Source organism: Canis lupus, chromosome X, assembly GCF_011100685.1.
Source record: "Canis lupus familiaris isolate Mischka breed German Shepherd chromosome X, alternate assembly UU_Cfam_GSD_1.0, whole genome shotgun sequence".
Lineage (NCBI taxonomy): Eukaryota > Metazoa > Chordata > Mammalia > Carnivora > Canidae > Canis > Canis lupus.
Window position 1 is genome coordinate 62,719,399 of NC_049260.1, and position 23,729 is coordinate 62,743,127.

At 38.8% G+C, this 23,729-nt stretch overlaps 1 protein-coding gene across 2 annotated transcripts in view; it reads left to right on the forward strand.

Annotated features, from left to right (window-relative positions):
• Positions 1-23,729, forward strand: part of SH3BGRL (SH3 domain binding glutamate rich protein like) — a 138,161-nt gene that overhangs the window by 78,236 nt on the left and 36,196 nt on the right. The window contains exon 1 of one of the 2 annotated variants that reach the window (XM_038587785.1): positions 22,121-22,250. The exons of the other annotated variant lie outside the window; for it this stretch is intronic. Coding sequence (XP_038443713.1) covers positions 22,248-22,250 — 3 coding nt within the window. The 5' untranslated portion in view covers positions 22,121-22,247. Of the gene's footprint in view, positions 1-22,120; positions 22,251-23,729 lie in introns of those variants that run through there. 2 annotated transcript variants of the gene reach the window in all.

The window sequence follows — 23,729 nt, forward strand, 5'->3', positions numbered from 1 at the left end:
GCTTAGCAGGGAAATCAGATAGAATTGCAGGAAGGGCAGTGAAGCCTCAAGATTCCCAGAGTCGCTATAAGAGGAGGGGTTGCCTGGGAAATAGTTAACCACAAACCAAGGTCTGATACTGGTAAAGGACTGTAGTGCCACAGCCTTGTGTTGTATTTGGGAGAAGCCAGTTTATTAGGCAGGCAGGTTCTGGATGGAGGTAGCTGTACCCTGATACCTTAGGCAGGGATAGTCCCTGGGAGTGTGGGTCCAGCAGCACAGGACTCCGGATCCCAGGGTGCCCAAGTGGACAAAGCCAGCGATCTTGCTTTGCCCCTAGGATAGGCAGAAGCACGGAAGGCACAGGAAAGCAAGAATTCTCCTGCCCCTGGGTGCCCTTAAAGCTGTGCAGATCAGTGCACCCATGCCAGCCACCAGGAGTATCTAGGCCAGTGAGGACTGGGAGCCTGCAGTTAGTTACTCCTGGGGAGCTCAACTCCAGAGATTGAAATCTGGCCACCACCATTGTTGTTTCTCCTCTTTGTTTCACCTTCTGCCTGGGATAGCTGGAGCCTCTAGGGAACAAAGGCCTCACAGGATAAATAGCTTTCACTGAGCCCAGAACCTGGCAAGGGGCAGGGCATGTTCTCCCAGGCAGAGACACATGAGAATCAGCACAGCAGACCTTCCAACAGAAGAACTGCTGGAAGAACAAAGGAAGAGCAAGTTTATTGACCAAGCAGCACTGGGAAGCTCCAGGACTGAGAGAAAACAGTATATAGAACTGGAGAGTTCCTTTGTTTTCTTTTGTTTTGTTTTTTTCTTTTTCCATTGTGACTTGTTTTTATATCAAACTAAAAATCTCCAATATTTTTTCTCTTTTCACACCTAAACTACAATATTATACCAGCTCTTCATTTTTAAGTTTTTTCCATCTTGACTTTCATATTTCTACAATTACATCTTTAGACATACTTTTCATTATTGGATTCCCTTCCACATATTCAATTAAATTTTGGTAGATATACAGAATATGGGTTTTTGGTTTTTGTTTTTTTCTGACTTGTTTTGTTTTACAATGGTGGAAGTTAGTACCTTCTAAAACATGACCAACATACACCCAGAACCAAGTGGAACATCATGTTGGTTCCTTATGTGAGATTATATTCTCTCTTACTTCACATTCTGCCCCCCTCTTTTATCTTGTTTATGTTTTTGTGGTCAATGTTAGGGCTTTCTATAAGTATTGGTGGTTTATATAACTTTGGGAGTGAGCATCTTCTAACATACAGAACAAAATACACTCAGAACCAAGAGGATCACCCTCTAGGACCCCTCAGGTACACTACATTCTCTCTCCACTACCACTATCTCACCACCAACATCCCTCCTTTTATTTCTCTTTTCCCTCTTTCCTTTTGTTTTTTCTTTTTTCCTCTTTGTTTTTGTTTTTTGGCTTTTTATGTTTACAATTTTATTTTAAAATTTGTTTTTCACTTTAGTGATCTTTTTGTTTTATTTTGTTCTGTTCTTTTTCTTTTATATTCTGGTCTCTGACCTCATCAGAATCATTTAGTGTGTATTTTATTTAGGATGTGGTTGATATTTTTGACTCAGCCCACTTATACAACCAGTATGCACTGGACAGAATGAAGAAGGAAAAATTCACCACAAAAGAAAGAACTAAAAATGGTTCTCTCTGCCACAGTTAAAGAATTTGAATTTCAATACAATGTCAAAAAGTCAATTCAGAAATACAATTATAAAGTTACTGGTTGCTCTAAAAAAGCATAAAGAACTCTAGAAGCTTCGTGACTTCAGAATTGAGATGTAATCAGGTGGAAATTAAAAATAGATTAAATGAGATGCAATTCCACCTGATGCTCTAACTGCTAGGGTTAATGACGTGGAAGAGAGAGTGAGTGACATAGAAGTTGATGATAAGGAATGAAGCTTAGGTAAAAGGGGGGAAATAATTAAGAGCCTGTGAGGAAAGGCTTAGGGAAATAAATGTTAGCTTGCAAAGGGAGAATATACATCTAATTGGGATTCCAGAAGAGTCTGAGAGAGAGAGAGAGGACCACAAAGTTTACGTGAACAAATCATAGCTGAGAACTTCCCAAATCTGGGGAAGGAAACAAACACTTAGAAGAGATAGAGAGGACCCCCCCTCCAAAAGTAATAAATAAAAAACTTTCAACACCTCCATATTTAAAAGTGAAACTTGCAAATTTCAGAGATAAAGACAAAATTCTTCAAGGAGCATGAGAAATGATATTCTTAAGTTATATGGGGAGAAATATCAGAGTAACAGAAGACCTCTCCACAGAGACCTGGCAGACCAGAAAGGGTTGGCATGATATATACAGGATAGTAAATGAGAAGAACATGCAGCCAAGAATACTCTATCCAGCAAGGCTCTCATTCAGAATAGATGGGAGATAAAGATGTTCCAGGATTCACAGAAACTGAAAAAGTATGTGACCACCAAACTGGCTCTGCAAGCAATACTAAGGGGGACCCTGGGAACGAAAGAGGGAGCTCAAAGGAACAATCCACAAAACAGGGATTGAATAGATAATATGCTGACTCTAAATTCATCCTTCAATAGTTACTCTGAACGTGAATGAGCTAAATGATTCCATCAAAAGACTCAGGGTATTGAACTGGATAAAACAGCAAAACCCATCTATTTGCTGTCTACAAGAGATTCATTTTAGAGCTCAGGACACCTCCAGCCTGAAAATGAAGGGATGGAGAACCATTTACCATTCAATTGGTCCTCAAAAGAAAGCAGGGGCAACAATCCTCATATCAAATTAATTAAAGTTTATCCCAAAGACTGTACTAAGAGATGAAGAGAGACACTATATCATACTTAAAGGGTCTATGCAACAAGAAGACCTAACAATCATGAATATTTATGCCTCTAATGTGGGAGCTGCCAAGTATATCAATCAATTAATAACCAAAGTAAAGACATATTTAGATAATAATACACTAATAGTAGGAGACTTCAACCGGGCACTTTCAGCAAATGACAGATCTTCTAAGCACAAAATCACCAAACAAGGGCCTTAAATGATTAAGTGGACCAAATAGATTTCACAGATATATACAGAAATTTCCATCTGAACACAACTGAATACACATTCTTTTCAAGTGCTCATGGAACATTCTCCAGAATAGACCGCATACTGGGTCATAAATCAGGTCTCAACTGATACCAAAGATTGGGATTGTTCTCTGAATATTTTCAAACTACAATGCTTTGAAACTAGGACTCGACAATAAGAAGAAATTTGGAAAAACTCAAACATATGGAGGTTAAAGACCATCCTACTAAAAGATGAATAGGTCATCCTAGAAATCAGGGAAGAATTAAATAGGTTCATGGAAACTAGTGAAAATGAAGATACAACCATTCAAAATCTTTGAGATAGCAAAAGCAGTCCTAAGAGGGAAATATATCACAAAAGCCTCAGTCAAAAAACTGGAATAAACTCAAATACACAAGCTAATGTTGCACCTAAGGAATTGCAAAAGAACAGCAAGTAAAACCTACACCAAGAAGATAAATAATAACGATTGGGGCAGAACTCAATGAAATAGACACCACAAGAACTGTGGAAAATATCAACAAAACCAGGAGTTGGTTCTTTGAAAGAATTAATAAGACAGATAAACTCCTAGCCAGCCTTATTAAAAAGAAAACAGAAAAGACTCAAATTAATCACCAATGAAAGAAAAGAGATCACAACCAATGCCAAGAAAATACAAACAATTTTTAAAATATATTATGAGCAGCTATATGCCAACACATTATGCAATCTAGAGGAAATGTATGCATTTCTGGAAAACCAAAAATACCAAAACTGGAATAGAAGAAATAGAAAACCTGAACCGGCCAATAACCAGCAAGGAAATTGACGTAGTCATCAAAAACCTCCCAACACAAAAAAGGCCAGTGCCAGATGGCTTCCTAGGGGAGTCTATCAAATGTTTAAGAAAAAATAATACCTATTCTACTAAAGCTGTTTAGAAGGATAGAAAGGAAGTGAATACTTCCAAACTTGTTATATGAGGCCAGGATTACACTGATTCCAGAACCAGACAAAGACCCCACCAAAAAAGGGAATTATAGACTAATATCCCTGATAAACATGGATGCAAAAATTCTCAACAAGATAGTAGCCAATAGGATCAATAGTACATTAAGAGGATTATTCACCATGGCAAAGTGGGATTTATTCCCCAGATGCAAGGGTGCTTCAACATTCATAAAATAATTAATGTGATAGATCACATCAATAAGAAAACAAATAAGAACCATATGATCTTGTCAATACATGCAGAGAAAACATTTGACAAATTACTCTTCAAACTGCACAGAGGGAACATTCATCGATATTCTAAAAGCCATTTATGAAAAGCCCACAGTGAATATCATTCTCAATGGGGAAAAACTGAGAGCCTTTCCCCTAAGATCAGGAGCAAACAGGGATGTCCACTCTCATCACTGTTATTCAACATAGTACTAGAAGTCCTAGTCTCAGCCATCAGAAAACAAAAAGAAATAAAAGGCCTTCAAATTGGCAAGGAAGTCAAACTCTCCCTCTTCACAGATGACATGATACTGTATATAGAAAATCCAAAAGACTCCACCCCAAGATTGTTAGAACTCATACAAAATCAATGCCCAGAAATAAGTGACCTTTCTATACACTAACAATGAGACTGAAGAAAGAGAAATTAAGGGATCAATCCCATTTTCAATTGCACCCAAAAGTATAAGATACCTAGGAATAAACCAAAGAGATAAAGGATCTATACCCTAAACCTACAGAACACTTCTAAAAGAAATTGAGGAAGACACAAAGAGATGGAAAAATATTCCATGCTCATGGATTGAAAGAATTAATATTGTGAAAATGTCTATGCTACCCAGGGCAACTTACATGTTCAATGCAATCCCTATCAAAATACCATGGACTTTCTTCAGAGAGTTGGGAACATAATATTAAGTTTTGTATGGAATCAAAAAACACCCAGAATAGCCAGAGGACTATTGAAAAAGAAAACCAATGCCAGGGGCATCACAATGCCGGATTTCAAGCTGTATTACATTTCTGTGATCGTCCAGCCAGTTGGTACTGGCACAAAAACAGACACATAGATCAGTGGAAGAGAATATAGTACCCAGAAATGGGCCCTCAACTCTATGGTCAACTAATATTCGGCAAAGGACGAAAGACTATCCACTGGAAAAAGCACAGTCTCTTCAATAAATGGTGCTGGGAAAATTGGGCAGCCATGTGCAGAAGAATGAAACTAGACCATTATCTTACACCATACACAAAGATGAACTCAAAAAGGTTGAAAGTCCTAAATGTGAGACAAGATTCCATCAAAATTCTACAGGGGAACAGAGGTTACAACCTTTTTGAGCTGGCCACAGTAACTTCTTGCAAGATACATCTATAAAGGCAAAGGAAACAGAAGCAAAGATGAACTATTGAGACTTAATTAGGTTAAAAATCTTCTGCACAGCAAAAGAAACTGTCAACAAAACTCAAAGTCAGCCTACAGAATGGGAGAAGATATTTGCAAATTACCTATCAGATAAAGGGCTAGTATCCAAGATCTATAAAGAACTTATTAAACTCAACACCCAAGCACCAAAATATCCAGTCATGAAATGGCAAACCACATGAACAGAAATTTCACTAAAGAAGACATACACATGGCCACTAAGCACATGGGAAAATGATCTGCATCACTGCCATCAGGGAAATACAAATTAAAACCAGACAAGATTGGGCACTTTCAGGGTGGTATGGCTGTAGACTATGCACTGTTGGTGGGAATGTGAAATGGTGAAGCCACTCTGGAAAACTGTGTGTAGGTTTCTCAAAGAGTTAAAAATAGAACTGCCCTATGACCCAGCAATTGCACTGCTGGGGATTTACCCCAAAGATACAGATGCAATGAAACGCCGGGACACCTGTACCCCAATGTTTATAGAAGCAATGTCCACAATAGCCAAACTGTGGAAGGAGCCCGGTGTCCATCGAAAGATGAATGGATAAAAAAGCCGTGGTATATGTATACAATGGAATATTACTCAGCCATCAGAAACGACAAATACCCACCATTTGCTTCAACGTGGACGGACCTGGAAAGTATTATGCTGAGTGAAATAAGTCAATCGGAAAAGGACAAACATTATATGGTCTCATTCATTTGGGGAATATAAAAATTAGTGAAAGGGAATAAAGGGGAAAGGAGAGAAAATGAGTGAAAATATCAGTGAGGGTGACAAAACATGAGATACTCCTAACTCTGGGAAATAAACAAGGGGTAGTGGAAGGGGAGGTGGGCAGGGGGTTGGGGTGACTGGGTGATGGGCACTGAGGGGGGCACTTGGAAGGATGAGCACTGCGTGTTATGCTATATGTTGGCAAATTGAACTCCAACAAAAAAAATTAAAAACAAATTAAAACCACAATGAGATAGCACTTTACATCAGTGAGAATGGCTAAAAATAACAAGACAGGAAGCAACAAATGTTTGAGAGGTTGTGGAGAAGGGGGAACCCTCTTGCACTGTTGGTTTGATAGCACACTGATCCGGCCACTCTGGAAAACAGTGTGAAGATTCCTCAAAAAGCTAAAAACCGAGCTACCCTATGATTCAGCAATTATTTATCCCAAAGATGCAAATGTAATGAAACACCAGGACACTGGCACACCAATGTTCATAGCAGCAATGTCCACAATATCCAAACTGTGGAAGGAGCTACATTGTCCTTTGACAGATGAATGGATAAAGAAGATGTGGAGTATATACATATAGATATACACACACATTGGAATATTACTCATCCATCAGAAAGGACGAGTTCCTAATATTTGCTTGGACATGAATGGATCTGAAGAGTATTATGCTTAGTGAAGTAAGGCAATTGTATAAATACAATCATCATATGGTTTCACTCATACAAGGAATATAAGAAATAGTGTAATGGATTATAAGGGAATGGAGGGGAAATGAGTGGGAAAAATTAGGGAGACAACCCATGAGAGTCTTGCAACTCTGGGAATCGAACAAAGGGTTGCCGAAGTCAAGGTGGGTGGGGGGTTGGGGTAACTCTGTGACAGTAACTGAGAAGAGCACTTGATGGGGTGAGCACTGGGTGTTATACTTTATGTTGGAAAATTGAGCTTCAATAAAAACAAATTAAAAAATAAAGTGTGTCTAGGGAACCCCTGTATGGCTCTGTCTGCTAAGCATCTGCCTTAGGCTCAGGTCCTGATTCAGAGGTCCTGGTGGGTAGTTTGCTTATCTCGCCCTCTCTGCCCCTCCCCCTATTCATGTGTTCTGTCAAGTAAATAAAATCTTTAGAAAAATGCAATGCTTTTTATATAACATTAAGTAGTAACATTTACATTACAGTCCCTTTTTAAAGATTTTATTTCTTTATTCATGAGAGACACAAAGAGAGAGGCAGAGACATAGGTAGAGGGAGAAGCAGGCTCCCTGTGGGGAGCCCAATGTGGGGCTTGATCCCAGGACCCCAGGATCAGGACCTGAGGCAAAGGAAGACGCTCAACTCCTGAGCCACCCAGGAGCCCCAACATTATAGTCCTTTTTCTCATAGAATTTACTTTCAAAAAGAATTTTGTAGTGATAAATGCCAATCTTTTTTTTAAAACTTGACTAGTATTAGTTTATTTCAACAAATCATTTCCTGAATCAGAATCAATACCCTTAAGGCAAAGGCTTGTTTACAGAGAATAAATGCTGTGCAGCTTGTCTAAACTTAGGGTTTTGAGAGAGAAGTTAAAGATGTAACTTTGGTAACAAGAATTGATTTTACAAATAAACAACCTATCTTATGAGGGACTGTTGAATGATTGTGCAATCCCTGGTAGAAGAAGAGTTCAGTCTGGGTTGATGGATTCTTGAGGAATCCATTATTTCTATTTTTAATATAATTTCTGTTTAACCTAACTCCTACAATTTTCTCTGCAACCAAGTGGTGAAATTATAGGATTTCATCACCCAAAATTACATTTGATGTTTAGACTAGCTTCCTCATAAGAAATGTAGAAAAGTTGAGAACGTATAATACACAAATACGTTGTGAATAGTAGATATTGGCAGACAGTTCTCCATTGATCCCTTGCATTTGTGCACATCTTGTGAAAAAAGGCACTGACTACCTTTGTTCTGTATTATCATTTTAAGGATGCAACCAGCCTTGAAAAGTGGGATAGTGTCTCTCTCTCTCTCTCTCTCTCATTCTCTCTAAAGCTAAGGGAAATTTGCATATGACTCAGTATAAAATATCTGGTTCCCTCACTTGGCGTCCTGTGTCACCATAAAGGAATTGAGGAACAGAGAAAAGGTACAAGAAAATGCTAATAATCTGGATACTACTGTTGTGACCTAGAAGTGGTTATGTTTTCTGCCACCATCCTTAAAACTATGGCAGGTTTACTTGTTAGTTTGCAATTAGAGTAAAAATATCAGATTTTTCACAAATCTTTACAGTAGTTCTTATTGCTTCTCATGGTGTGGTTCTTGATGGTCATAAGTCCAAAAACAATGGTAGCAACTAAATTGCACAGAAACTCACTGATGAGCCGACAGAACTGCATGATCCAGGCTTCTTTTGTTTAGCAACCTTAGTTTACTAGTTGGTTAACTTCTTGGACCATTTGATCCTGGTTTTATTTAACTAATTAGGTAACACATAGTTATTCTCAGCTGGTCAGTTCAGAACATGATTTATATTGGCTTTAGTCCAGGAATACATTCATAGTGTTCTCTGTAATGTTTACCTGGGGTTCACTGGTCAACTAAGGCTTCAGGCTAGTTATTTTTCCTATGGCAAATGAATTTGTTTTGCCCAGGATACAGAATTCTCTATGTTGCTATGCTTCCCTGAAAGGAAAGTATTTAATTTCATTTGTAATGAAATGTTATCACTTCATCAATGATAGAGGTCAAAATTAGCATTATTGCTAATGTAATCTGAAAAAGTAGTATTCACTTCTTTGTGTTTGCTTTATGAAATCATAGACAGAACTTTATGTGTAAAGATTATGCTATGGACCCATCATCAGCTGAATATGGTTAGCAGTTATTTTCCCAGGAGGGTCTAGAGAGAGTGATCAGGGACATGCATTTTATGTGTGTGTGAAGATAATTGGACAAAGAATTGTCTACCAACTGAACCTGTGCACCTTAAATAGTCATATAAACAACTTTTAGATTTTTTTAAAGATTGTATTTATTTATTCTTGAAAGACACAGAGAGAGAAAGGAAGAGACTTAGGCAGAGGGAGAAGCAGGCTTCCTGCAAGGAGCCTGATGTGGGACTTGATCCCAGACCTCAGGATCATACCCTGAGCCAAAGACAGACGCTCAACCACTGAGCCACCCAAGCATCCCCAACTTTTAAATTTTAAACATCATTTATTAATGTGCATTTCTTTGTAAAGATTCTTACAATTTCCTTTAAAAAAGAAAAAAAAAGTTGAGATCATCATATGTTTGTGTAAGGCCACTTGAAATACTTTACCTTGAATAGACTGAGGGTTTTCTTTAAATTGAGTGACTGTTTTCAGTGTGTAAAAAAAGGTCACACCTATTTGCCTCATTCTGTTACATTAATAAACTATGCTATTTAGTTAGATAAAGTTTTTATTGTTTGGGAAGCTGACCCTGTGATCTAAAAATATAGCATAATTATTTGTGAAAGTTAACCCAGTTAGATAATGTGTATAAATATTTGATATGTCCTGTTATGTATTTGATAGAATGGTAATTTTAAAGTTAAATAAATTGAATGTGGGTGAGTTGAATTGGAGCATTTTGTGCCTTTTCAATGAAATTGGTCAACATGCAAAAAGATTATGTTTTTTTTTCCCTGCATTTGATGTTCTGTTTCATTGTGGCCAATGGAGATTCTCTCTGCATTTTAGTAATGTAATTAACAATAGGTCACACTTTCCTGAATCATTCTGTTTTGTTCCCCTGCTTTCTGTTGCCACCATAATACCTCTCTTTTTTTTTTTTTTTCATAATACCTCTCTTAATTGAAAAAGCCATTGCCTTAAAATGTTTTTATTATACTGAGACAGAATTTGGTCATAGTAAAACATCTTACCTGGGCTAAAAATGTAGTAGGACATAGGCAAAAACAGTTTTCTTTCCCTTTGAACAAATAAAGGGAAGTGGAGAAATAATTTCCTTTCAACCTGGAGTTAACAGGAATTGCATATCTGAGAATGTGCATGTGTCTTTTTATTTGAGAGTATTATTGGTCTTCATCATAGAATGATTTGGGGGACTTTCAGAGGTTAAGTCAATGACTTCCCTACTCATTGTTTCACAATGTTTTTGGTCTTCCCCTTTTAACAGTTACAAATGTTGGTGGATTTTTATGGTCAACACTAGCTAAGTGTTGTGGATATAGGGTTTGTTAACTTTGGAATTTTTTCTATGGCTTCAGATTTATCTATCAGTTAGGAGTGGGAATTATTTTACATTTGGAGCAGTTTAATAAATTCCAGATAAAGTAACAAATTCTAAGAAAAAAATAGTTTTATAATTTGATAGGATTTTTTCAAGTAAGCTTTATGCCCCATGGGGGCTTGAACTCATGATCCCAAGATCAAGAGTCCCATGATCTAACAACTGAGCCAGGCAGGCACTCCTGGGAGTATGTTGTGGGTTTTTTTTAATGTATTTTTATAAGGTTTTATTTATTTGCTCATGAGAAAGAGAGAGGGAGAGAGGGAGAGAGAGAACAAGTAGACTCCATGCTGAGCACAGAGCCCAATGCAGGCCTTAATTCAAGGACCCTGAGATCATGACTGAACTAAATCAAGAGCTGGAAGCTTAACTGAATTAGCCACCCAGGCACCCTCTTGGCAGTATGTTTTTATTTTTATTTTTATTTTTTTAATAATAAATTTATTTTTTATTGGTGTTCAATTTGCCAACATACAGAATAACACCCAGTGCTCATCCCGTCAAGTGCCCCCCTCAGTGCCCATCACCCATTCACCCCCACCCCCCGCCCTCCTCCCTTTCCACCACCCCTAGTTCATTTCCCAGAGTTAGGAGTCTTTATGTTCTGTCTCCCTTTCTGATATTTCCTACCCATTTCTTATCCCTTCCCTTCTATTCCCTTTCACTATTATTTATATTCCCCAAATGAATGAGACCATATAATGTTTGTCCTTCTCCGATTGACTTATTTCACTTAGCATAATACCCTCCAGTTCCATCCACGTTGATGCAAATGGTGGGTATTTGTCATTTCTAATGGCTGAGTAATATTCCATTGTATACATAAACCACATCTTCTTTATCCATTCATCTTTCGATGGACACTGAGGCTCCTTCCACAGTTTAGCTATTGTGGACATTGCTGCTAGAAACATCGGGGTGCAGGTGTCCTGGCGTTTCATTGCATCTGCATCTTTGGGGTAAATCCCCAGCAGTGCAATTGCTGGGTTGTAGGGCAGGTCTATTTTAAACTCTTTGAGGAACCTCCACAGTTTTCCAGAGTGGCTGCACCATTTCACATTCCCACCAACAGTGTAAGAGGGTTCCCTTTTCTCCGCATCCTCTCCAACATTTGTGGTTTCCTGCCTTGTTAATTTTCCCCATTCTCACTGGGGTGAAGTGGTATCTCATTGTGGTTTTGATTTGTATTTCCCTGATGGCAAGTGATGCAGAGTATTTTCTCATGTGCTTGTTGGCCATGTCTATGTCTTCCTCTGTGAGATTTCTGTTCATGAGTTTTGCCCATTTCATGATTGTATTGTTTGTTTCTTTGGTGTTAAGTTTAATAAGTTCTTTATAGATCTTGGAAACTAGCCCTTTATCTGATACGTCATTTGCAAAATCTTCTCCCATTCTGTAGGTTGTCTTTTAGTTTTGTTGACTGTATCCTTTGCTGTGCAAAAGCTTCTTATCTTGATGAAGTCCCAATCGTTCATTTTTGCTTTTGTTTCTTTTGCCTTTGTGGATGTATCTTGCAAGAAGTTACTGTGGCCGAGTTCAAAAAGGGTGTTGCCTGTGTTCTCTAGGCAGTACGTTTTTAATGGAAATTTACTCTACAACTCAAGAAATGTATTGCTTGACAATACCTAACAGCCATCCAACTTTCCATCAGATGCTCTTAAATTAGTAGTATCTTTTATGTACTATTATCAAGATAAAATTTCTTACTTAGGATGACACTTTTTCTAAGCACAACACTTCTGGAATCTTACTATAATGCAGTAAGTGAACAGTTTCATCTTTTTAAGGTTGTTTTTGGAAGAATTTTACAGTCTCTGAGTGGTCCCTCAAACATTTTCTGGGTATACTTAACAGCCCATCTTGTTTCTCAGAGCCCCAGGAAGTGAGGAAAGTTACTAGACTTTTTGAATGTTCAGATGTCAGCCCAGCACTTTATAGACCAATAGCCCTATCATGAATACCTAGGGACTACATTATTTGCTTTAAGCACCTCTTTATCACTCTCATGTGCAATTTCTATTGATATTTATAGCTGCTTATCAAAAAGTTACATTGAATTATGCAGATACAATATTCTTAAGTTTGATTCCAGAGTCTAGCTCTTCATCTGCATACTCTATCATAGTGCTCTGGAAAGACTGCCCTGTGTTGTGATTAGTGCACTATGATGTAATTCATTGTTGTTAGTAACTTGAAAACAAGGATTCTTTATGTATATTTAAAATAGCATCTGCCATTCCTTGAGAGCTTATTTTCATTTATTTATAGAATGCCTGCTATAGGTAAAATATGATAATGGGCACTGGATAAAACCATGAGCAAAATAGACAAGGTTCCAGATATAAAAGTGCTTATAATTTACAATCTAGGCTGCTTTGTGACAGGCAGTGTGAGAGGTACATTGCTCCTCTTATCTATAATTTTCTCTATAATCATTCTGGTATGTGAGTGCTGTTACTTTCAACTAATAAATGAAGCATTTGAAACTCAGAGAGGGTAATTAATTTGCTCAATCACACAGATAATAAGTGGAAGATATAAATACAAACCCAGTCAGTCATGTTCTGTATTAATTTTCTATGCTGTAAACAAAGTACTATAAATTTAGTGGCTTAAAACAATACAATGCACATTAATTATATCACAGTGTCGGTGGCTCAAGAAATCTGTAATAGATTAGCTGGGTTCTCTACAAGGCTGTAATGGAGGTGTGCACCAGGAGTAGCTTGTCATTTAGAGGATCCATTATGGAAGAATCCACTTTCAAGCTCATATGGTTGTTGCCAGAATTCATTTCCTTGAGGCTGTACTAATCATGGCAGTTTGTTTTTTAATTTCCAAAAAAGGAGAGAAAAGGGATCCCTGGGTGGTGCAGCGGTTTGGCGCCTGCCTTTGGCCTGGGGCGCGATCCTGGAGGCACGGGATCGAATCCCACATCGGGCTCCCGGTGCATGGAGCCTGCTTCTCCCTCTGCCTATGTCTCTGCCTCTCTCTCTCTCTGTGTGACTATCATAAATAAATAAAAAAATTTAAAAAAAAAAGGAGAGAAAAACTCCAGTGTGGGTCAGCTAGAAAGATAAAGCCTTATAACATCATCAGTAAAGATATATCCCATCACCTTTGCCATATTCTATTAGCTGGAAGCAAATAATGAATTATTTCCACATTCCAGAGGAAGAGATTATACAAGGAAGCAATACTATGAGGCAAGGATCATGGGAGGGGATCCCATGAGAGTGTGTTCACCACAGGTCCCATGATCTATGGTCTGTGCACTATACTATGCTGACTCTATTAAGAGCTTAACATACATAAATTGTTATTTGAAATATTCTTAAAAATGTGTAAAGCAATATAACATCACTAAAGAAGTTTGGTAGTGGAAGAGAGCACCTGGGTGGATCAGTCAGTTAAGCATCTAATTTGTGATTTCCACTCAGGTTATGATCTCAGGGTCTTGAGATCAAGTTCCACCTTGGGCTCTGCGCTGGGGATGGAGCCTGCTTAAGATTCTCTCTCTCTTTCTCCCTTTGCCCCTTCCCCCCATTGCACACTTGAGCTCCTCTTAAAAAAAAAGGTTTGGTGGGGGATCTCCATAGTCTTATGATCTTAACACTACTCAATTAGTCTCCTGAGCAAGGTGCTAAGAGGTAGCACTCCTGCTATCAATATAAGTACTCATAATAATTGTGTTTGAACTCCTGTCTTATCTTTTTTAAAAAATATTTTATTTATTTATTCATGAGAGACAGACAAAAAAAGACAGAGAGAGAGAGGGAGAGGCAGAGACATAGGCAGAGGAAGAAGCAGGCTCCATGCAGGAAGCCTGATGTGGGACTTGATCCAGGGGCTCCAAGATAATGCCATGAGCAGAAGGCTGCCACTCAACCGCTGAACAATCCAGGTGTCCTACCTGTCTTATCTTTAAAAAGAGTTTTCCTTTTTATAAGTTGGCTTCATAGCAAATACTATGCTAGACATAGTAAATACTTCTCTAGACTTTCTTGTTCACTCTTTTTATCATTTTTTTTGCTACATAATCATACAGTGGTCAGTTTCAATTGTACTCAGCAATATTTCAAATGACCACACACCTGTTTACTTAGCCAAGCCCAAATGGTTGGATGCAGGCCACTTTCGATCCTGAACTGCTAGAAAATGAAACAAATAAATGACAACAGTAAAAACATACCAAAACATCGCATAACCTCTTTAGGCACAGTTTATACCCTCTTTGGTTTATTTACTTAAACTAGCAATCTAGAAGTGAGATTACTGTATCAATGAACTTGAATGTTTCCATGGCTCTTGATGCACACTCTCAAAATGCTCCTAATTTTGTTTGACTTTGACTGAATTAACCAGGCTTCAAAATTGCAAAGGCATATAATTATTCTGATTGAAACTCTATGATCCCTGGAAAGAAAGGGACTTAATTGTTCTTAATTATGGGGTTTTGGTAGTGAGAAGTAGGGGAAATTCTCTCTTTATGGCCATGGACCAGATCTCAGGATGTTGTTCCATCCTGGAGTTCAAGTAAGGAACAGAATCCCCTCAGGACCTATCCTTAGTACCAAAGGATGTTACTTATATACTTTTTTCTTGGTCATAGTGTAAGACAGTGCCTTCCCAACAATAGGGCAGAAGCTATTAACATGAAATACTTGAAAAATCTATATTTTCTTCTGTACAGGGGCAGATTTTACTAATTTATTTATTCACATGCCATACACTATTGTTGAATGTGTCCATGTTAGCACATTTCATAGTAGCCTTTATTAGAATTGAAAAGGAAAAGAATAAAAAGGCAGAGCTGGAGAGGCAAGATGGAAAAGTAGGATCCCCAAGTCACCTGTCCCCACCAAATTACGTAGATAACCTTCAAATCATCCTGAAAACCTAAATCTTTGAGATTTAAAGAGAGAACAGCTGGAATGCTACACTGAGAAGAGTTCACCCTTCTATCAAGGTAGGAAGATGGGGAAAAAAGAAATAAAGAAACAAAAGGCATCCAAGGGGGAGGGGCCCTGCACGGAGCCCGGCAAAGGCCGGGGCAAGTGCCCTCAGGACAGGAAAGCCCCGTCCAAGAGAAGCAGGGGCTTCATCAATCTTCCCGGACTGAAAGGCCATCACAGGGAGTTGGAGCAGGATCCCAAGAGCGGCGGGGCTGCCCTCAGGCTCCTGAGGACACTAACAGAGTACCTGCGCCCCAGGAGAGCGCGTCACAACCCCCGCCAGAGATCCCTAAGTGGCTGCAGCGTGCAACTCTGGACCCGGGAGCAGCGTGGAGGAAGCTTAGGCGGTGGCTCCGTGGGGAGGGAGCTGTGCAGCCCTGGGAGCAGCTCGGGGTGGCTCAGGCAAAGGCTCCGGGAGCACCTTGGGGGCGACTGGGGCAGAGGGTACACGCAGAGGGAGCTGCGCAACCAGGAGCGATTCCAACAGTTGCAGGCCAGGGAGCACAGGGCGCCAGAGAAACAGCCCAAGATCCTGCGCTCCACCCGGGACAGGCAGAAGCCAGGAGGGCCCTGGGCAGGAAGCACACTCCAGCCTCGGGGCAGCCCTGAGCTGAGCAGATCAGCGGTCCCGCCCCCAGAGCATCCAGGCCCCTGCAGACTGAGAGCTGCAGTAGTTACTGCTGGAGCTGACTCTAGGGCTAGAGAGCTGGCCGCTGCTACTGTTGTTGTTCCTCCTGGGGCCTCACAGGATAAACAACCTCCAGTGAGCTTCACACTGGCCTCACAGGATAAACAGATTAAACAACATTCACTGACCCCTGCACCAGGCAGGGGGCTGAGCAACTCCCCCAAGTGCTAACACGTGAAAATCAGCACAGTATGCCCCTCCCCCAGAAAACCAACTAGAGGGACAGGGGAAAAACAAATTACTAACTAAGCAGCACTGGAAAGTTCCAGGGGAAGCCCAGGGGATTTACAATATACAGAATCAGAGGATAATACCCCTTGTTTTTTATTTTATGATTTGTTTGCTTCCCCCTGCCTTTTTTTCTTTTCTTTTCTTCTCTTTTTTTCCTTTTTTTCTTTTCTTTTCTTTTCCTTTTCTTCTTTCTCTTCTCTCTTTTTCTCCTTTTCCCAATACAACTTGTTTTTGGCCACTCTGCACTGAGCAAAATGACAAGAAGGAAAACCTCACATCAAAATAAAGAATAAGAAACGGTCCTCTCTCCCACAGAGTTATAAAATTTGGATTACAATTTAATGTCAGAAAGCCAATTCAGAAGCACTATTATAAAGCTACTAGTGGCTCTGGAAAAAAGCATAAGGACACAAGAGACTTCATGACTGCAGAATTTACATCTAATCAGGCAGAAATTAAAAATCAATTAAATGAGATGCAATCAAAACTAGAGGTCCTAACGAGGAGAGCTAATGAGGTAGAAGAACGAGTGACATAGAAGACAAGTTGATGGCAAAGAGGGAAACTGAGGAAAAAAGAGACAAACCAAAGATCATGAGGAGAGATTAAGGGAAATAAATAACCATCCTCAGAGGGAAAAATCTACATTTAATTGGGGTTCCCGAGGGCGCCAAAAAGTACAGAGGTCCAGAATATGTAACTGAACAAATCATAGCTGATAACTTCCCTAATTTGAGAAGGGAAACAGGCATTCAGATCCAGGAAATAGAGAGAGCCCCTCTAAAATCAATAAAAACAGCTCAACACCTCAACATTTAAAAGTGAAGCTTGCAAATTCCAAAGATAAAGAGAAGATCCTTAAAGCAGCAAGACACAAGAAAACTCTAACTTTTATGGGGAGAAATATTAGATTAACAGCAGACCTCTCCACAGAGACCAGGCAGGCCAGAAAGGGCTCGCAGGATATAATCAGGGTCCTAAATGAGAAGAACATGCAGCCAAGAATACTTTATCCAGCAAGGCTCTCATTCAGAAGAGAAGGAGAGATAAAGAGCTTCCAAGACAGGCAGGAACTGAAAAATTTGTGAACACCAAACCAGCTCTGCAAGAAATTTTAAGGGGGACTCTTAAAATTCCTCTTTCAGAGGAAGTCCAATGGAACAATCCATAAAAACGGGGACTGAATAGGTATCATGATGACACTAAATTCATATCTTTCAATTGTAACCCTGAACGTGAATGGGCTTACTGACCCCATCAAAAGGCGCAGGGTATCAGACTGGATAAAAAAGTAAGACCCATCTATTTGCTGTTTACAAGAGACTCATTTTGACATAAGGACACCTACAGCCTGAAAATAAAAGGTTGGAGAATGATTTACCATTCAAATGGTCCTCAAAATAAAGCAGGGGTAGCCATCCTTATATCAGATAAACTAAAATTTACCCCGAAGACTGTAGTGAGAGATGAAGAAGGACACTATCTCATACTTAAAGGATCTATCTAACAAGAGGACTTAACAATCCTCAATATATATGCCCCAAATGTGGGAGCTGCCAAATATTTAAACCAATTAATAACCAAAGTTAAGACATACTTAGATAATAATACACGTACTTGGTGACTTCAACGTAGCACTTTCTACGATTGCTAGGTATTCTAAGCACAACATCCACAAAGAAACAAGAGCTTTAAATGATACACTGGACCAGAAGGATTTCACAGATATATACAGAACTTTACATCCAAACTCAACTAAATACACATTCTTCTCAAGGGCACATGGAACTTTCTCCAGAATAGATCACATTCTGGGTCACAAATCAGGTCTTAACTGATACCAAAAGATTGGGATCATCCCCTGTGTATTCTCAGACCATAATGCTTTGAAATTAGAACTAAATCACAAGAAGAAATTTGGAAGGACTTCAAACACGTGGAAGTAAAAAACCATCCTGCTAAAGATGAAAGGGACAATCAGGAAATTTAAAAGAAATTTAAAAGATTCTTAGAAACTAATGAGAATGAAATCACAACCATTCAAAAACTTTGGTATACAGCAAAGCAGTCCTGAGGGGGAAAATACATCGCAATACAATCATCCATCCAAAAACTGGAAGGAACTCAAATACAAAAGCTAACCTTACACATAAAGGAGCTAGAGAAAAAACAGCAAATAGATCCTACACCCAGAAGAAGAGAGTTAATAAAGATTTGAGCAGAACTCAATGAAATCGAGACCAGAAGAACTGTGGAACAGATCAACAAAACCAGGAGTTGGTTCTTTGAAAGAATTAATAAGATAGATAAACCATTAGCCAGCCTTATTAAAAAGAAGAGAGAGAAGACTCAAGTTAATATAATCATGAATGAGAAAGGAGAGAAAAATACCAACACCAAGGGAATACAAACAATTTTAAAAACATATTATGAACAGCTATACGCCAATAAATTAGGCAATCTAGAAGAAATGGACACATTTCTGGAAAACCACAAACTACCAAAACTGGAAATGGAAGAAATAGAAAACCTGAACAGGCCAATAACCAGGGAGGAAATTGAAGCAGTCATCAAAAACATCCCAAGACACAAAAGGCCAGGACCAGATGGCTTCCCTGGGGAATTCTATCAAACCTTTAAAGAAGAAACTATACCTATCCTACTAAAGCTGTTTGGAAAGATAGAAAGGGATGGAGTACTTCCAAATTCAATCTATAAGGCCAGCATCACCTTAATTCCAAAACCAGACAAAGACCCCACCAAAAAGGAGAATTATAGGCCAATATCCCTGATGAACATGGATGCAAAAATTCTCAACAAGGTACTAGCCAATAGGATACAACAATATATTAAGAGATTCTTCACCATGACCAAGTAGGATTTATCCCCGGGATGTAAGCCTGGTTCAACACTCGTAAAACAATCAATGTGATTCATCATATCAGCAAGAGAAAAACCAAGAACCATATGATCTTCTCAAAGGATGCAGAGAAAGCATTTGACAAAATACAGCATCCATTCCTGATCAAAATGCTTCGGAGTGTAGGGATTGAGGGATCATTCCTCAGCATATTAAAAGCCATCTACGAAAAGCCCACAGCAAATATCATTCTCAATGGGGAAGCACTGGGAGCCTTTCACCTAAGATCAGGAACAAGACAGGGATGTCCACTCTCACAACTGCTATTCAACGTAGTACTGGAAGGCCTAGCCTCAGCAATCAGACAACAAAAAGAAATAAAAGGCATTCAAACTGGCAAAGAAGAAGTCAAACTCTCCCTCTTCGCCGATGACATGATACTCTACTTGGAAAACCCAAAAGACTCCACCCGAGATTGTTAGAACTCATACGGCAATTTGGCAGTGTGGCGGGATAGAAAATCAATGCCCAGAAATCAGTGGCATTTCTATACACTAACAATGAGACTGAAGAAAGAGACATTAAGGAGCCAATTCCATTGACAATTACACCCAAAAGCATGAGATATCTAGGAATAAACCTAACCAAAGAGGTAAAGGATCTCTACCCTAAAAACTACAGAGCACTTCTGAAAGAAATTGAGGAAGACACAAAGAGATGGAAAAATATTCCATGCTCATGGATTGGCAGAATTAATATCGTGAAAATGTCAATGTTACCCAGGGCAATTTACACGTTTAATGCAATCCCTATCAAAACACCATGGACTTTCTTCAGAGAGTTAGAACAAATTATTTTAAGATTTGTGTGGAATCAGAAAAGACCCGGAAGAGCCAGGGAATATTCAAAAAGAAAACCATAGCTGGAGGCATCACAATACCAGATTTCAGGTTGTTCTACAAAGCTGTGGTCATCAAGGCAGTGTGGTACTGGCACAAAAACAGACATACAGATCAATGGAACAGAACAGAGAATCCAGAAGTGGACCCTCAATTTATGGTCAACTAATATTCAACAAAGGAGGAAAGACTACCCACTGGAAAAAAGACAGTCTCTTCAATAAATGATGCTGGGTAAATTTGACATCCACATGCATAAGAATGAAACCAGACCACACTCTTGCAACATAGACAAAGGTAAACTCAAAATGGATGAAGATCTAAATGGGAGACAAGATTCCATCAAAATCCTAGAGGAGAACAAAGGCAACACCCTTTTTGAACTTGGCCACGTAACTTCTTGCAAGATACATCCATGAAGGCAAGAGAAACAAAAGCAAAAATGAACTATTGGGACTTCATCAAGATGAGAAGCTTTTGCACAGCAAAGGATACAGTCAACAAAATTCAAAGACAACCTACAGAATGGGAGAAGATATTTGCAAATGACCTATCTGATTAAAGGCTAGTATCCAAGATCTATAAAGAACTTATTAAACTCAGCAGCAAAGAAACAAACAATCCAATCAGGAAATGGGCAAAAGACATGAAGAGAAATCTCACAGAGGAAGACATAGACATGGCCAACATGCACATGAGAAAATACTCTGCATCACTTGCCATCAGGGAAATACAAATCAAAACCACAATGAGATACCACCTCATACCACGAGAATGGAGAAAATTAACAAGGCAGGAAACCACAAATGTTGGAGAGGATGTCGAGAAAGGGGAACCCTCCTGCACTGTTGGTCGGAATGTGAAAGGGTGCAGCCACTCTGGGAAACTGTGTGGAGGATCCTTAAAGAGTTAAAAATAAATCTGCCCTTCGACCCAGCCATTGCCCTGCTGGGGATTTACCCCGAATATGCAGATGCAATGAAACGCTGGGACACCTGCACCCCAATGTTTCTAGCTGCAATGTCCACAATAGCCAAACTGTGGAAGGATCCTCGGTGTCCATAGAAAGATGAATGGATAAAGAAGGTGTGGTTTATGTATATAATGCAATATTACTCAGCCATTAGAAACGACAAATATCCACCATTTGCTTCGACGTGGATGGAACTGGAGGGTATTATGCTGAGTGAAATAAGTTAATCGGAAAAGGACAAACATTATATGGTCTCATTCATTTGTAGAATATAAAAAATAGTGAAAGGGAATAAAGGGGAAAGGAGCTAAAAATTGGTGGGACATATCAGAAAGGGAGATAGAACTTGAGAGACTCCTAACTCTGGGAAACGAACGAGGGGTGGTGGAATGGGCGGTGGGCGGTGGGTGGGGGTGAATTGGTGACAGGCACTGAAAGGGGCACTTGATGTGATGAGCACTGGCTGTTATTCTATATGTTGGCAAATTGAACACCAATAAAAAATAAATTTATAAAAATAAAGGAATATAAAATAAAAAGGCAAAGCTAATTTCATACATGGTAGATTGGTTTGTATTTGTCAGCCAGTTAACACTAATGAGAAGATATTAATTGCTTACTTTTCTTATGATTCCAAACTGATTGTTTGGAGTTGGTGGTTACAGCCTCCCCTCCCTTTTTAAAGTATCTGTTGTGGGATCCCTGGGTGGTGCAGCGGTTTGGCGCTTGCCTTTGGCCCGGGGCGTGATCCTGGACACCGGGGATCGAATCCCACGTCGGGCTCCCGGTGCATGGAGCCTGCTTCTCCCTCTGCCTGTGTCTTTGCCTTTCTCTCTCTCTCTGTGACTATCATAAATAAAAAAAAAATTAAAGTATGTGTTGTGAGTTGGAGAATTTAGCTACCATATTTGGTTTTCATATGCCTGCCCTGTGACCTCACATTAGCCTGTTGGAGGATTCCTGTGGTTTTGCTTATCCTTTTATGGGAAGGCTTCGTGGAGAATCTGTCTGACCAGAATTAGAAACCCTGTAGCATTTGTAGGAACTGTGGCTTTAGGAAGAAGCCATATTTTTTGTAATTAAGTTTCCATACTGCCAGAATTTGTTTCATAAAGAGATGGTGAGTTGGAGAATATCTTTGCTAATTATAGAATAACCAGCATTTTATACCTCTTCATATACAAAATTTCCTTTATTCTATTATAAGAAAGTTCTCCTAAAGGAGACTGAAATCTGTATAGAAACTCATTGCACTGAATTAATAATGATTTAAATGGTTAGAGCAGGGAGGTGAAGGCTGGAATAAGGTGGTTTGTTTATCTTTAAATTCTTAATGCAAAAAGCCTGAATTTTTTTTTTGGAACATAAAATCCACATATGTTAACCTAGCACTTGTCACAAATATTTAGCTTTGATATTTAATTATAATAGCATGATTTGTTTCAAGGAAAGTTTTTATTTTAATGGCATTCCCAAAGCAGCCAGAATAGCTGAAAATATTTGTTGCTATATTTATCTGTTAGCACTAATTTCCTGTAGCCACCTATGGCCACAAGTAACTAACACTTTTGTGGAAGCACTTAGAAATGTACCTAACTTTACACTTTATTTGTCCAAATATATGACAGTTTTAGAAGGAGACATTTGTAATATATAAAGGCATTGGGATTCATATGAATGACTGCTTCCTCACTGTAACATTTTCTTACCAAGTCTTAAAGTGCCAGAAGGATTTTATTACTTGTGGTATGTTTGTTTCATTATTACAGAACTTCAGAGTGGGAATAAACTGAAGGAGTTATCTAGAAAAGTCTACCCTGTGTATAAAACCTTTAAAACAATCAATGATTTTTCTTGCTCTTATTCTAGGATAAAGTTTAGAATTAAGAATGATACAAAAGAATTATGAACCATGTCTGCACTCAAAGATCCATCATTAAGTTGACAGTGCAATTTAGCACAAGATAACAAGTATGGCAATGCATTATTTTGTTATTCATTATGCTTAGTGTTTAAGCGGTGCTTTTCACTCTGACAGATCAGACAAATGTGCTTTGAAGGAAATTTCTAATTCATTTGAGCATTAGTTTCTTCGTCTATAAATCTGGAATGAAAATAATAGCAGTTGCCTCTTAATATTGTTGTGGAAACTAAATAAGATAAGTATGTGAAAAAATAATTGTGTAAAAGGCTTAGTATAATGCCTGGCCCATAAGCAACCCTTAATAAATAATAATTACTATATTAGACTTTAGAGTTGGATTATATTTTGTGCAATGCAGACAGGGACCTGGAATATATAAAATTCTGCAGCAGATTGTTAGCACACCCTAACATGGAGTCTGTATCCTTTTGTTTCTCCTTATTAACCCAGCCTTAATCTATGCATTTCCATGCAGCAGAAAGAGACCAGACTTTGATTAGGGGCTGACTGGATTCCATTGCTTAAATTATCCACTAGTATGGAATTTATAATCTTATAATTTATAAATTCCTTGAGCCTATAAATAATATCTATTTTATTTTAGTTTTACTTGTGTATTAGGGTAAGAACAATTGCTTGGAGGCCCAGTGTGTACATAGAAACTATACTATTTGT